At 40.4% G+C, this 16,845-nt stretch overlaps 1 protein-coding gene across 1 annotated transcript in view; it reads right to left on the bottom strand.

Annotated features, from left to right (window-relative positions):
• Window positions 1-4,203: 4,203 nt before the first annotated feature.
• Window positions 4,204-16,845, bottom strand: part of LOC142422892 (phospholipid-transporting ATPase ABCA3-like) — a 182,539-nt gene continuing 169,897 nt past the window's right edge. The window contains exons 21-25 of the mRNA XM_075528112.1: window positions 16,633-16,820; window positions 15,871-16,041; window positions 15,535-15,739; window positions 4,719-4,778; window positions 4,204-4,335 (exon numbers count right to left, since the gene is read on the bottom strand). Coding sequence (XP_075384227.1) covers window positions 4,204-4,335; window positions 4,719-4,778; window positions 15,535-15,739; window positions 15,871-16,041; window positions 16,633-16,820 — 756 coding nt within the window. The remainder of the gene's footprint in view (window positions 4,336-4,718; window positions 4,779-15,534; window positions 15,740-15,870; window positions 16,042-16,632; window positions 16,821-16,845) is intronic.

Genomic DNA, 16,845 nt, shown 5'->3' with positions numbered 1-16,845 from the left:
TGTGCTATAGGTAATACAGTAATGAGAGGGGGTGATCTAAGGACATACATGCAATAGGGAGAGGAGGGATTGGGGTATACATGCAATGAGATGGGCGGATCCTAGATTTAGGATGGTAACTTAACTTTGGATGTCACAGAGCCAGTTTGGTCTGTACCCTGGCCCAACTGATAGAGACCATTATTGGTAGGGTGTGAATGCTTGGTCACAAGCCTCAGGGAGAAATAGTTTATTGTCCCCAGCAGCAGGGAGCAAGGCCTACCCTGTAGTCTGGTGAGCAACTGTCCTGGGGAGGATGTCTGTAAGGATCTGACCTCCCCACACACCCGCCATATGGTCTTCTCTATGGATTGACTGCTCTGAGCTGGAATATCGTCATCAAGGCTTGGTGGGCCAGGATGTGTTCCACTCTCTCTTCCTCCCCCTTCATTTGCTCCTGTGTGCTCTGATCACACATGTCCCTCTCCCTCAGCTGCAGATTCCGTGCTGCCCTCTGAAATAAATTCTTCTGGGGGAGGGGCAGCTGTCCACGTAGTTGGGATTGGGGCCGGCCCCTCAAACGTCTCCACTTGTTCCCTACTCCATGCTGGCATGTTGCATTCACATCTTGGAACACCTGGTTGAAGTCTGCCCCCTCTTTCCCTGTGGAGATATAAACTATACCCTCCCCTTGGGTGGGTAAATGCCTGAGTTATTTCTTTCATTGTGCCAACCTGGCCGATAGATACATGTGGAGTTAATTGAAGGGCAGAGGGATAATTGGCTTGGTGAGCCTAGCCTTTCTAGTTCTTGGGTCTCTTGCTTTGTGATGGTCACACCAGGGTGCAGCTGCCTTAGCAGTTCCTTGCTTCAGCTTGCAAGGCTGACTTCCTGCAAGACATCATCAAGGAGAAGCCACATGGACTACCCCCAGTGCAGCCCTGGGTGCTGGAGCGGCCGTGTGGAGACCCCTGCCAGTATTGAGATGCTTACACATTCACTGACTCGGCTTTCCTCCTGCAGTCTTCATCGTTGTGTCTATTTTGTGAGATGGAGGAGGATTTTTTGGACTGGTGTTGGATATATGGGTTAATGGGTTCATGTTGAACTTGTGGCCGTGGGCAACACTGGGTTGGGATGTTTTCTTGATGTGCACTTAACCTTTATATAAAACTCTCTCGTACATGAGTTTCTGTGGATTTGTTTCTCTAAAGTACCTAGACTAACACAGTGACCTATTCCCCCCCTCCTTTTTTTTTTTAGTTGACTAACATATATATCCCTGGATTTGGTCTGGCACACATTTCATTTTTCAAGTATGAAATTTCTGGACCAGAGGGTCCTACCTTCAGCAGTAGAATGTTCAATTTTTTTCTCCCCAAGTGGATGAAACAAATTTCCCTCCTCTCAGCACTGTGTGAAAGTCCCAGATTCTTTATATCTGTACCAACTAATGATTCTTTACACTTTAATTCCAGTCCTCCTGGGGCTTTTATAATAATATCTTTTATGATTCTTATGTAACATCTCATGAATTCCCCTTAATACTTAGCATTTGTTAATATGATTTTTGAGACACGTGGGATCTTATTTTTTGAAATGTTTAACTCATTTACCATTTTTTCCTATTGGGTTGCTGCCTTTTCTTACTGACTTCTAATATTCTACATATTCTGGACACAAGACATTTGTCAGATATGTGTATAGCCAACATTTTCTACACTCTGTAATTTGCTTTTTTACTCTTTAAATGCTGGTTAGCATTCTGGGAAGAAAACAATCCCCATTGGTTTATATAATCCTATAATGTGATCTATTGATGGATTTTGATAAAAGTCCATTTCAAAATTGAGTACTACTGCATTTTACTCAAACATGCCCGACTAATGATCTTTGAAAGACACTCTCCAGACTTGTTCACCCTACAGGTACAGTTAGTAAAAAGGTGAATTATTTATTGTGTTATTAGATAATTGGGGATTTTTAAAAATGTTGGAAAGGTTAATGATCAGTCCAGGCAACAGTATATATCAAGCCCTATTCTAAAGATCATCATGCATCTTCTTCAGACCTCATGAAATTTTATTTTTCTTAAGTTACTGAGAGTTACCTCAACACATGAACTGCCCTATTATTAAAATGGCCAGTATGGTACAAAGGGCTTCACATGCCTAAAAAAAAAAAGTGTAGGAGGAATTTGGATGGAAAGTAAATTTTGTAGTTCAAATAGAGCCACAATTTTATGATCATGATTTCAGTAGGAAGATTGTTGATCCTTCAAGTTTATCCCCAAGGCGATTTTTCAGAATCAAAGTACTTCATAAAATTTCTTACCATTGGGGGAGGGAAAAAAAACAAACAAAAAAACTTCTTACCATCTTCCTTCTCCTGATTCTAAAACAAAATTGAGGAGGATTTTTGTTTGCTTTATTAAGATCAAACGTGAGTAACAACTCTTCTTAATAGTTCACTGACTCAAACAATCACCTATAAAACCATAGTGTAATCAGGCAAGTTCCTGCACAGATTTGCATTTTGGCATACAGGAAAAGCTATGAATTTTAATTTATAGAGTTCTCAAATAGTTCATGCCTCTAGATTTTTCACAGAAATAAATTCAAATATCCTCTTTTTTGATAAACAGTAGAACCGTGAATTCCTTCTTGGAATCACTTTGTTGTTACTGCTGTTAGGTGTCATCCAGTCAGTTCTGACCCAGCAACCCGATGTACAATGCAAGGAATCGGTGTTATGTTTGAGATCATTGTTGAAGCCATGGTGTCCGTCCATTTCCTTGAGGGCCTTCCTCTTTTCACTGCCCCTCCACTTTACCAAGCCTGATGTCCTTCTCCAGGGACTGGTCTCTTCAGATATCATGTACAGAGTATGCGAGATAAAAACCTCACCATCCTTGTCTCTAAGGAGCATTCTGGCTATACTTCTTCACAGACAGTCCATGGAACTTCCAGTATTCTTCGCTTGATAGTATGAAATTGAGGACATGGAAGCCTTAAATCAGCCACTCAAAAAATAACCGCTTAAGGAGCTCTCCATCATATAGGTTTTCAAGGATCATGCCTACTTATTAGTGATCTGCTCACAAATCCTAGACAGGCACTTATAATTTTATGGTGTTTATGAGGACTCTACATTTGACATGGAAACCCTGGTGGCACAGTAGTTATAACTGCTAATCCAAAGATTGGTGGCTTACCCTTCATTGGCTCTGGTGGAGAGAGCTGTGGCAACCCTATGGGGAAGTTCTACTCTGTCTTAGAGCAGTGGTTCCCAACCTTCCTAATGCTACGACCCTTGATTACAGTTCCTCATGTTGTGGTGAGCCCCAACCATAAAATTATTTTTGTTGTTACTTCATAACTTTAATTTTGCTACTGTTATGACTCAGGCGACCCCTGTGAAAGGGTTGCTTGGCCCCACAAGGGGTCGCAACCCACAGGTTGAGAACCGTTGGTCTTAGAGGATCTGTAGGAATCAAAGTAGACCTGATGATACACAACAGTAACAATCTTTGAAATAACAATAAAAAGAGAAATGCTCTTCTTTCCTTCCTTAAGCCTTTCTTTCTTGTTCTTTTCTTAATTAGAAGTCAAGGAAAATACACTATTTATTAAGGTTTTATTTTCTTCTTCTTCTTCTTTTTTACCTCTGTCTTACACTACAAGTACCTAGGGCAAAGGTTATCTTAGAAATCAAGATTGCATATCTTAGTTTGGGTTTTACAAATAATCCAACATACCGCTCAAACTCCAATAATTATTTTAATTAGCTATCTTTTGTATGAAATTGTGTGTGTGTACACGTATTCACAGAAAAGATGCTTTTCCTTAGGCCTTATGTTCTTCTGACCTTAACTCAGCTGCTAAGACACAAATGTCTTCTTCTCGAGACTGTCCCACTTCTGGGTGTTTCTGTTTAATTGCTCTGAATATTAAAGAGGAGGTGTTTATCCCTATCCTTATACATGCTGCTTTTCTTTGCTTCTAGAAGACAAAATACAATTCATCAAAACATCAAAAGTTCACATATTTACACCTGCTGGATCCATAGGTCACTCAACTAATCCAAAAAGAACAGATTCTCTCCTTTAGCAAACTCTTTATTATATTAATATATTTACACCAAAAATACACAAAGAAAAATATCACTACAGATGCTATAGAGAACAGTAAAAGAATGACTGATTGTAACTAAATCTCATGACATCTAAGTTTTATGTTCTTCTTCTGCTTTATCTTGAACAGCAAAGGTCAGGAAGACCTGCTCCAGTGTTATTTGGCTGATGGAGTAGTCTTCTAAGTTGAATTGCCCTTTTGCTCCCTCCAAAATACTAAACACCTTTAAGAGCAACAACAAATAGTTACCATTTACAGTATCTCCCTCACAATCCCCAAACCAGATGAAACATTCCCTGCCCTCCATCCCACCCCATTATATTCTCTCAACTCCATCCCATATTTATATTAGAGGACAGTGGCCTAGAAGAGGAGGGCAAGAAAGTATACAGAGTAGATAATTGAACAGAGAGAAGCCAGCTCTCTGCTCCTATGTTCTTAAAGGGAATGAAATAATAATGGGATTTAGAATCAGAAAGCTCAAGTAATTAAACTCATTCAGGCCCTTTGAGAAATCCCATAAATGGCTCTATTCTTCCCACAATGGCAGACTCCCGGTCTACTAGTTTGGATCTCAAATACAAAGGCATGGGTTGCTACACTCACCTTTGCCCAGCTATTGTCCTTGCTGGGAATGTAGTAGTTAATCATTCTTTGAGTCTCCTGCTTAATGACACTTCCTAAGAAAGGAAAGATATAATAGGTGAATAGTCATATCAATTTAAGAGGAATTAATTGATGTAGTTAACACAAATGGAGACAAATCTGGAAGTCCATACTCTTTGGTATCCACGGTTACTTCTTTCAGTAGAAAGACTCTTAGCGACCCGGGGGCGCAATCCTTTTTCACTGACCCTGTATTTTGCCAAGCATGATGTCCTTTTCTGGGGACAAATCCCACCTGGTCAAAGTCAAAGTATATGAGGCAAATTTTCACTATCTGCTCTTCTATGGAACATTATGTCTTATGTCTTCCAAGACAGATTTATTTGTTATTCTGGAAATCGATGGTACTTTCAATATTCTTTACCAATGCCCTAATTCAAAAGCAGGTCTTCAGTATTCTTTGTCCAGCTTTCATGTACATGGAAGGTTACTTAAAATATCATGGCTTGGGACAGTTATACTTAGTCCTCAAAGTGCTTTCTTTGCTCTTTCACACTCTGAAGGTCTTGTGCCAGAGATTTGTTTGACACAATACATACTTAGACTTCTTGACTGCTGCTTTAAGCATTGACTGTGGATCCAAGCTGTGTTAGTCTGGGTACTTTAGAGAAACACATTCACAGCAACTCATGTATAAGAGAGAGTTTTATATAAAGGTTAAGTGCGCATCAAGAAAACATCTCAACCCAGTGTTGCCCAACCTCACAAGTCCAACATTAACTCATTGACCCATATGTCCAACACCAATCTACAAGGTTCTCCTCCATCTCACAAAACAGATTAAATGATGCCGAATGCAGGAGGAAAGCTGAATCAGTGAATGTGCAAGTATCTCAGCGCTGGCAGGGGTCTCCACACGGCTGCTCCAGCACCTAGGACTGCATCAGGGCAGGTCCATGTGGCTTCTCCCCAGGACGTCCTGCAGGAAGTGAGCCTCACCAGCTAAAGCAGGGAACTGGCCAAGGCAGCTTCACCCTGGTCTGACCACCAGAAAGCAAGAGACCTGAGAACTAGAAAGGCGAAGGCTCACTGAGCCATTTATCCCTCCGCCCTTCAATTAACCTCCATGTGTTTATTGGCCAGGTTGGCACAATAAACTATCTCACAAGTCAAATTAAATCTGTGAAAATGCCATCTTCTCTCCATTTTTCATGATGTTGTCTATTGGTCCAGTTTTGAGTAGTTGGGTTTTCTTTACATTGAGTCGTTATCCATACTGAAGGTTGTAGTCTTTGATCTTCAGCAAAGTCTTCAAGTCCTCTTTGCTTTCAGAAAGCCAAACTCTGTCACCTGGACATCACAGGTTGTTAATACCGTATATACTCAAGTGTAAGCTCACCCAAAGATCAGCCGAGACACCTAATTTTACCAAAAAAACCCCTGCATTAAAAATGTGTTGAAAAATTCAGCTTATACATGAGTACGTGGTAAGTTTTCCAACAATTCCGGTACCGAGTTTTTCTTCATACAGTCTTATTTCTCAGGTTATTTGTTCAGCATACAGTGTGAGTTGGTGAAATGATACAATGCTGGCACATCATTTTCCTGATTTGAAAATATGTTCAAAGAATTGCCTCTTGGTCCACTCCATATCAACACAATGATATACTATGAAATCCCCATTATTCCCAATGATAGCCACAATTTGTTTGGATCTATACAGATGAATTCCTTTGCATATGACTTTGCATGGTTAATAGAGCCAAAATAAGTATTTTTCTAGGATTCTCTCCTTTCAGCCAAGATATCGACTCAACATCAAAAAGGATATCCCTTTTCTGAATTCAGATTGAATTTTTGGCAGCCCCCTGTGAATGTACTGCTGCAATCATTGTTTAGTTTGGTTCAGCAAAATTTCTCCTGCATTTTCACTTTGTCCCCAGCAGCCACTCAATAAGAAAAAGATGGGGCTTTTTGCTCCAAATGATGCATGGCCTTCGATGCCCTGTATAAAGTTCCTGTGACTTGGAATAACCTCAGTGACAGGGGCTTTGTTTTGGTTTGATGATATTAATAATATAGTTTTAGAATTTCCACCTTGCTTCACCTTTCTTTAGATTTACATAAACATGGATCTCCTCTAGTTTGTTATCCAGGTAGCTGCCATCCAAATTTCTTGGCTGAGACTAGTGAGCCTTTCCAGCACTGTCTCAGTGTATTGGAACAATGCAGTTGGTATTGAGTCAATTCTTTCACCCTTGTTTATTTTTTCCCAATATCCTGTGTGCAGCTTGGATTTCCTTCATTCAATACCTTTGGATCTTTGATCATATGCTGCATCTTGAAATAAACATTGAAATTATTAAATCTATGATAAGCAAGAAACTTTTTGCCCCAAACAAGATCCCTTTGTTTTCAGAACGTTTAATAGTTTCATTTTTTATCTTTTAAGTATTGTTCAATTTTGAGTTGATTTTCATATAGCATGTTCCTTCTTTTTAAGATACTGTCTTTTGGTATCCTGTTAAGCAATAAATTGAATATGCTAATCTTAGATCCCTCCTTTGGCTTCTTACTTACAGCAGTGTCTCTTTATTCCCTGCTATCATCTAAATGACAATTAATTTGCATAGTCACTGCCTTCCCCTTCTCCATTAAAATATATATTTTATTGTATTTTCAGTGAATTTTTACCCCCCAAAATTAGACTATTTTTCATCATCTTCTACACAGATGTTTGAGCGACATTGGTGTTGTTCTTCACCATATGTCAGCATTCTCACTGTTTCTGTTCTGGTTGTTCTCATTCCAATAATATAGTTTGGTTTCATCATCTTATCTTCTTGGCATTAAAGTAATTGTTCATTTTGTTGCATGTAGATTATATTTTAAAAGATTGTTATTCTTTATGTTGTGAATTAATCCAGGGAATAACTTTAGCTCAAGGTTTGAGGAGTATCTCGGGGATATAGTCCTGGAACCTTCTTCAGACTAAACAATTCTAGTCAGTCTGCATTTAAAAAAAAAAATTGAGTTGTGGTCCATCTTGTTCCCTCAGTCTGTCAGCATCCGTGTGTTGTGGTACTGATCGGGGTGATCACTAGTGGGAGTCAGGCACGATCTTGTTCTTCTAGTTGGTCCCTTCTCCATTTTGATCATTATGTATTTATATACATTTAAAAAACATCTACCAATGATGTTTAATTCTAGCATTCTGAGGCTGAAACTTTTTACTCAAGTAGAAAGTCCCATCTTTCTCACTTGGACAATTGGTGGCTTCGAAGTGCTAACTTGGAGCTTGCAGCACATAGCCACAGGCCAGCAGGGCTCCATAGGTCTAGTTTCTAGAATTACATATATTTAATGTTCAACAATGGTTCTTAAGCTGAAGCTTACCTAATTATTGTTTAGTCCATCTGAGTTGTGTGTGTGTGTGTGTGTGTGTGTGTGTGCTCCTAGGGAAAAACTCATGGGAACAATATTCCCTGTGTCCTTATGTGTCCACAAATCTTTATAATTTTTATTCTTAGAGGCCATTTTGGCTGTTTGTAAAATTTTTGAATGCATTTTCTTTCACTGAGCAACTTACATATGCTACATTCACTTTAAGCACAAAATGTTTTGATAACAAGTTTGCTAATGAATTAAACTAACTGGAAGACATGAACAAATACTTGGAATAACAATCTCTTCCTAGAATATCCCAGATACAAGTCAAGAACCTCAATAGGCCAATAACAATAGAAGAAATAGATATAGTTATCAAGAAATTACCAATGAAAACAACTCCCAGGCCTGATGGCTTCAGAGGAGAATTCTACCAGCATTCAAGGAAGAGCTGACACTGATTCTACACAAACAATACCAGAACATAGAAAATGACGGTGAGCTCCCAAACTCATTCGACAAAGATAGTACAGCGCCAATACTCAAAACTGACAAGGATCCCACAAGAATAGAGAACCACAGACCTGTATCTCTAATGAACATTGATGCAAAAATCCGTAACAAAATATTGGTCAATAGAATACAAAAGTATATTGAATATATCATCCATCATGACCAGGTGAGATTCATTCCATGGTACAGGGATGGTTCAAAATCCAAAAGTTCACCAATATCACCCATCACATTGAGAATAAAATAGATAAGAACCACATGATAATATCAACAAATACAGAAAAAGTATTTGACAACATCTAAAACGTATTCCTAATTAAGACACTCAAGAGGATGGGAATGGAAGGAAATGGAAGGAATGGAAGGAAAATTCCTCAAGTTATCTATGGAAAACCAACAGCCAACATTAGTGTAAGTGGAGAAAAGATGAAAACAATCCCACTGAAAAAGGACACTAGACAAGGATGTCCCTTGTCTCCACTTCAATTCAACATCATACTGGTCCTAGCTAACAACATAATGCAATGAAAGGACATTAGAGGAATTCATTTGGGGGATGAAGAGGTGAAACAATAGGGCACTAGAGGGACCAGATCTCAACCTGGTATGCCAAACTTTGAGGGCAGCATACTGGCATTAAGCAGTGAACTAACAGAGAGGTCTCTGAAGTCAGGTCGGCTCCTATCCCAACTCAACTGGCCTCCCCAAAAGAATGGGCTACAGAGGACACCACTGAAGATACAGCCCAGAGAGTGTGGCAGGTCTTCCCAGGCCACATGGGAGGAAACCAGGAGAGAGAGAGAGAGAGAGAGAGAGAGAGAGAGAGAGAGAGAGAGAGAGAGAGAGAGAGAGAGAGAGAGAGAGAAAGAGAACACAGCATTCTGGCCCACCAATCTTTGAGGGTGATATTCCCACGGAGAGGAGCCAATGTACAGACAGGACTGTAGGGTCAGCCGCATCACAAGAAATGACTTCCCCTTACAGATCCACAGAGCTACTGGGAGCAGCACCAAAGATACATTGCAGGAAATGTACCCTGTCTGACCTCCACCCCCACCCACTCCACCCTGACATCAGGGCGTAACACAAAGGGAGCGCAGCAGAGCATCAAGGGGAGCAAAGCAAGAAAGTCCCTGAGGAATTTTGAAAATAGACTTCTTACTGGGGAAGGGGTGGGGGGTGGGAGTAGAGCTTGGCACTGCATCAGACCCCACCAGAAAACATTCATAAGGGTCAGCAGACAGACCTGGAACTATTCATAGCCCTCCCCCCCACCCCCGCCTTTTTACTCCCATGCCTACTTATATAAGGTAGGCAGGATGAACAACAGGACCGATGGTTACAGGGCGACAAGGGAGAGGAGGAGGTGGGGGGAAGGGAGTGGGAACCCAAGAAATGCAGGGAGAAAGGAACAAGAGATCTAAAATCGATAGGCAGAGAATGTCTGGTGGGGGTTTGATCAAGTGCAGTGTAGCCGAGACGAAGTACAGATAGCCGAATGAAGGTCAAACATGATAATGGGACAGGTGGAAAGTACAAGGAAATGGAGGAAAAATCTATGAGGCAAAGGATATTTATAGAGGTTCAAACATTGGTAAATACATATGTAAACATATTACTATATAATGATAGGGAGATAGGTCTATGTATATATATTTATAGGTTAAGTATTAAGGTAGCAGACAGACATCGGGCCTCTACTCAAGTCCTCTCTCCACACAAGAACACGTTCTAATAACCTGGCATTCTGTGATGCTTACCTTTCCACATGATCACTGAAGACAAAATAGGTGGATAAGCTAATGTGGTGAAGAAAGCTGATGGTGCCCAGCTATTACAAGATATAGTGTCTGGGGTCTTAATGATTTGTGGTTAAACAAGTAGCCATCTAGCAAGGAAGCAACAAAGCCCACATGGAAGTAGCATACCAACCTGTGGGTGATCACAGTGTGTCGATGGGATCAGGGATCAGGCATTAGAAGACTAAAAACAAACAACCAGTTTAATGCCGATGAGAGGGATTGAATGGAGATCCACAGCCTATCTGTTCACAATTGTACATCCTCTCACAGAAGGGTCACAAGGAAGGGACAAGCCAGCCAGGTGCAACATTACACTGATGAAACACACAACATTCCTCTAGCTCTTTAAGACTTCTTCCCCCTGCCACTATCATGATCCTGTTTCTATCTTACAAATCTGGCTGGACAAGAACATGTACACTGGCACAGATAGAGCTCTCGACACAAAGAATACAGGACAGATAAGCCCCTCAGGAACAATAACGAGAGCAGTGATATCATGAAGGTTGGGGGAAGATGGGGAGAGAATGTAGAGAAAGGGGAAACCTGTCACAATGATGGATGTACACCCCTCAAGGGGGGTTAACGATAGAAACATGGGCGAAGGGAACAGAGGACAGTGTAAAATATGAAAATAAAAATCATTTATAAATTATCAATAGTTAAAGACGGTGGGAGAGTGGAAGGGTGGTGGAGGGAGGGGAAAAAAGAGGAGCTGATACCAAGGGCTCAGTAGAAAGAAAATGTTTGAGAAATGATAATGACAACGTATGTACAAGTGTGCTTGATACAACTGATATACGGATTGTTTTAAGAGCTGTAAGAGCCTCCCGCAAAATGATTGATTAAAATAAAAAAGAAAAGAAATTGATGTGGGTGGCTCATCACTATGGCCTTTATCTTCAACATAATTCTATTTCTTCTTAAAATTAATTATTCATTTATAAACCAGATTTCTTGTAGAAATTGTCTCCATACACTTTTCTTAAAACCTTAACAATTTTATCATTCTTTCATCATGAATCTTGGGTTTGTTCTTTCTTCATTTTCAACAGAATTCATGTTGCTCTGATAAGAGGCCTTTTCAAACCGATGCCTAATCCTTCTTAGTGCCACAAACTGGATCCTATGTAGACATGTTATAACAAGGTGGTATAAGGTTTGTTGTTTGTTTTGATGTGGGGGGAAAAACTATTTTAAATCCATGCATATTTTTTCATAATATATATTCCATAAAGTTTTCAGCCCTATTGTATATAAGAGGCATCAAAAAGTGCATGGAAATCTGGAATTAAGGGAATCTTCTCATAACTTTTTTTTTAAATCCTTTTCTTCTTCTTTTTTAGCAAACAGCCACAAGGATAGGGGAGCAGCAGAAGGGGGAGTCCCATAAACTTCTTGAAGTATATATACACACACACTCTGGACATTTCTGAACAGAAAGAAGGAAGAAGCAGAGATAAGAAAGAAGATGGAAAAAGAGTTAGAAGACAAGGAACCTTCTACACAGTCAGAGGCTGCCACACTAAGACAATGAGAACAACCTAAACCAAGGGGCTTCACAGCAAAGCTGGGGGCAACTAACCCCCCAAAGGCAGTGACAGCGAGGAGAACCGGCAGTGACAGACAGCAAAACCAGAAGGTGTCGAGGAAAACCTGTCCCCAGGATGTCAAGAGGGGCCCATCCTGAATGGACCATGAGGAGGCATTATGGCCAAGAGGATCTGAGAGAGCTGTCCTGAGATGAAGAAGGATGACTGACTATGCTCTCTACCTGATCTAGATCCTGAGGTGTAAACCTTAGGTTTTAACTTAACCGTTAAGTAGAGGATGTGAATTCTGTAGAACATTTATAGAAAATTGTCAAACCCAAAAGGAGAAGGAAAGAATGGTGAGGGAAGGAAGATGCTGGAGATGGACAGAGACAGCAGCTTGAAGAATGTAGAGATCTTGGAAACATCGACCTCTGCCCTATTGAAATGGCTGTGCTGGTTTTTATATTCAAAGTTACGTATACAATAATTGTCTTAGCTTTATATCTGTAGTGTTCCTTACTCTGAGTTTTCTGGGATGTATTAAATAATATGGACCCTCAGTATTAAATCTCCTCTGGTATTTTATGAAACTGATTTCAGTGGTTCTCTTTCTATTCCAAGAAGACAAAGATGCTCTCCTCCAGAAAAGACCTTTACTTCTGCATGGAGTCAGAGGTTGTTACCAATCTCTTGACTATATTGGGGATCCTGCTGTACGTACGTGAAGGTCTCGACATGAGCTCCCTGACTTTGCAGAGGCTCCTAAGCTTCTTCTCCGATCCAGGATTTGAATTATTTTGTTGCTCACTCTCGTGTTTCAGTGTACTGCTCTCCTTTTCTTTTGTGGTTCCTAAGGAGTTTCTCACCTTTTTCTGAGCAAATCACTGCAGCAAACATTTTATTTGGTTATGATCAAGTTCTAACTTTACACCTGGAATAGTTTTCAGAATATGGTCTCTTCTAAATTATCTAAATATAGTCTCTTCTAAACTAGAACAAACTTATTTGTGTATTTTTTTTAAAAAGGATACATAATTATTTTAAAACTCTGATATTATATAGAATGATTTACCCTAAATATTCTTAGATATCTGGAATAAAACACTCGTTTTGGAAAGGTATATTCTAACTAACCTTAGATTTTACTATTTCTTTCTTCTTTTAAACAATCAACATTTCATATATAGGTTACACATTAGCTCCTTTTCAATTCTGTGATGTTAGGCATTTATTCAAGAATAATGTGAGGAAAGTATTTCCAATGAAGAAATCTTTGGTCTTGCAAAATTCCTGTATGCCATTCCAGCTTCATGTCTACCAAGGACATACTTTCCAATTACTGATCCTTCCTGTTTGCTTCCAATTTTCACAATCCAATCACCAGTAATTATCAATGAATCTTGAGTATATTGATGTTGTGGTAGTTACATAATCTGTTGTCAATTTGAGATTTTAAGAGTGAATGGGTGGAGTTTAGCCTGTCAATCAGTTCACAGCTTGATGACCTCATTTGGAGGCACTAAGGAAATAAATAGCTCGCTGGAGGGGCAACACAGGTTCACTACCTGTGAGACATTCCTGTTGAGAAAACACATGGAGCTACACTAGAGCCTTGGAGCTGGAGGCACCACATGGAGACCCCTGTCAACTCTGAGATGATTCTACTGCCACTGGCTCTACAAGACTTCCCATCCACTGGCCTGTGATCTTCCTGCATGTGGCATCATTGCATGTGTTTCATGAGTCTTAAGAGGGCTTTATAGATTGGTATAAGACATATGGGCTAGTATTGGACTTAGGGACTTCAGCTGGTTTGGGCTGGGATGCTTTTCAATATACAATTGCTCTTTTATATAAAGCTCTTTCTTGTATATGTATGAGTGTCTATGCATTTGTGTCTCTAGTCTACCCAGACTAACACAATGTTTGATCAGTTTCAGGCTGAAAAGGTTGGTAACATTCTTTAGTTTCTTCATGACTGGCTTTAGTGGTTAGTAAATAAATACAATAGTTGTAAGTAGTCTTCCTGGTAAGTATATACATATTTTCCTATCACATACAACATTGTACTTCTATATAAACCTTGAAATGTTCTTTTTGATAAGACCTCATTCCTCTTGAATTTGTCATTGGCAGAGTAAATCACAGTAAACTATGACAGCCTGATTTAAAGTAGCCGATATCCTCCCGTTTCAGCCCCCTAACGCCTAGGGCGTCAATCTTTATGCATTCCATTTCTTTTTGGAGGACTTCAATCTTCCTAGATTAATACTTCATACCTTCCATGTTTTGCTTATTTAATGGATGTTTGTTATGCCTCATCCAAAGGTGAAGGTCCTTAAACATTTGCTCCATCTTTGTCATTCAGCTCAACTATCCTCTGAGGAAGCCGCTCTTGCCCAGATTGGGGGGACTTCAAACCCAAGGGGCTCATCTTGTAGCAGGACATCAGACATGTTCTTCTGTTATGTGTAAAACACCTCAGCACAGGACTGCTCCTTCCTCCTTTCTAGTCTGTTCCTTGGTATGGAAGTCCCACTGGAGCGTATTCACCTTGGGTGACTCTGCTGGTCGTTGACGTGCTGGCAGCGTAGCTTCCAGCATCACGACAGGCATCGTGGCAACCCACCGGTCACCAGAGTATGGCAAAAGGACAGCCATTGCCAATGATTGGATACACATTCAACTTCCATCTGTGCACATCACGGGCACATCATAATCATAATTTCTTCTTCATATCTGCTCCTCCATATTTAGTCTCTCATCCAGATTTCCCCGATTTTCTGTTCTCCGTGTCTACTGTGCGACCACTCATGCTATTTTTCATTTGCTGGAAGACCAAGGTCCAGCTCGTTAGCATGACGTACAACAGGAAGGTTTTGTGGTGTTAGGCTGCTAACTGCAAGGTTAGTGGTTCAAATCCACCAGATGCTTTTCAGGAGACACATGAGGCTGTCTGCCCCTGTAAAGATTTACAAAGCCTCAGAAACCCTGTACAGAGTTGCTGGGTTGTAATAGACTTGTATGGCAGTCGGGTAATTTTTGTTGGTTTGTGGTCCTGTACTATGTAGGTAGAGAGGTACTTTTCAAATTTAGAATGCTGAAGCAGAACTCTCTTAGAAAGAAGAGGAAGACACTGAGTGGTTTTTATTTACATTTCAGAATCCTGATTCCGACAGCAAAAGACCAGAATTATATGCTTGTTATGATGGGGGGAGGGGAGGGGCAGGGCACGGGGTGGGGGCGTTGTGTGTGCGTGTGACTGAAAACATTGCAAATATGTGCAAATAAGTTAAAACTATATTGCTTCAAGTATATCGTTCCTAGTGAAAACTTAATTCTACAATTGGCTTGCTAGCTGATACAAGAACTTGGTGAGATACTTTCATTTTGTGTGAAACTTCTTAGCAGAGCCAAATTCCAGAAGTCCAGAGGGACAAGTATTCCAAAAGGCATTCGGTATCAAAGATTAAAAAACAAAACAAAACATTAAGTTACAGAAGGAAGTTTTGAAGATTTTTTTAAGAAAACGTATGGTTGGTGATAAAAGCAATAATAATAACAATATATCTCTAGTACATGACTTAATTTACCTGGGAAGGTTGTTGAGATGAAAATTTTAAAATCTTCTAGTGCATCATCCTCTAGATCAGACTTGATCTTGGCCTTCAAGATGTAAACATTGCCAAACCTGTTCTTGAGGTGCTGAGGGCTGCCCAAACACAGGAATTTTCCCTTTGCCATAATGGCCAGCCTGGTACAAAGGGCTTCACATTCCTCCATACTAATAAAACAAGATACCAAAATGATGTGAGGCTACAACATCTCCATTGGAGGATATTCTGAAGTTCAAACAGTACGAGGATTGTACTGCTTCTTCTGCCCTCCTCAACCAAGCCTCCCAATGAGCCTCACCTGTGGGAGGTTATGATGATGACTTTGCCAGTTTCCCGTATATGCGCTATGAGATTCCATAGAAGGCGCCGAGCTACTGGGTCCATGCCCGTTGATGGCTCATCCAGGAAGATGACTGAGGGATTTCCCATTAATGCAATAGCAGTACTCAGTCTACGTTTGTTTCCTCCACTTCATGGTCACAGTTAGGGGGGAAATGGAAGTAGAGGGGAGCTATAGAAATTATTTACTTACTGGAAAGAGTCAACCCACACAACCCTTCAGAGAATGAGAACCTCCCCTAATGTGGTGAGAAGCGACTTTAACAAGGCAGCAAGCCCCAATACAGGGGCTTTATACTGAAAAAATGTAGAAGAACAGCCTTTATTTACAGAACAGGCTTCTCAGCGTCACCAAGGGCATTTAGTTCCTCATTCTGAGGGTGCCCTGGGTTCCTGGGTGCATAGTACCATGATTGAAAGTGTCTCACAATCCTCCTTACTTGGATGCTCACCTCTGAGGTTCAAATAAGTTCTGAGTTCAAAAAGGAAAGAGGGTTTGTAAAAAAGTTTCATCTCTGCAAAAGGACTATACGGAACTACATAATTGGTATGAATTATTACTGTCACCTCAAACTGAGCAGGGCAGGAGACAATTTCACCATTAAGCAGCAGTGTGACATGACAGAAGGGCTGAGCAGAGAAGTAGGCATTAATTTCAAACATCAGAAATAGAGGGTACTTAGCAGAACTATCAAAATTGAGCAGCAGCATTACGCCTCACCTGTACGTGTAGATAAACTTGTCAGCCTGGGTGTCCAGTTGTAGTGAATTCAACCAGTTGCTCACATACAGTTGAATCTGGGACTCAGAGACTCCCCATAGTCTGGCATGCATGATCATTATTTCCCGACCAGTCAAGTACTCCAGCAAAGCATCCGTTTGAGGACAGTAGCCAATTTTCGACCTTACCTGATTGGGAAAACTGCTAAAGTAA

The sequence above is a fragment of the Tenrec ecaudatus genome, chromosome 12 (assembly GCF_050624435.1).
Source record: "Tenrec ecaudatus isolate mTenEca1 chromosome 12, mTenEca1.hap1, whole genome shotgun sequence".
In the NCBI taxonomy this organism is placed as follows: domain Eukaryota; kingdom Metazoa; phylum Chordata; class Mammalia; order Afrosoricida; family Tenrecidae; genus Tenrec; species Tenrec ecaudatus.
The sequence above is the reverse complement of the archived record's forward strand: the minus strand, read 5'-3'. Positions and strand labels throughout refer to the sequence as shown.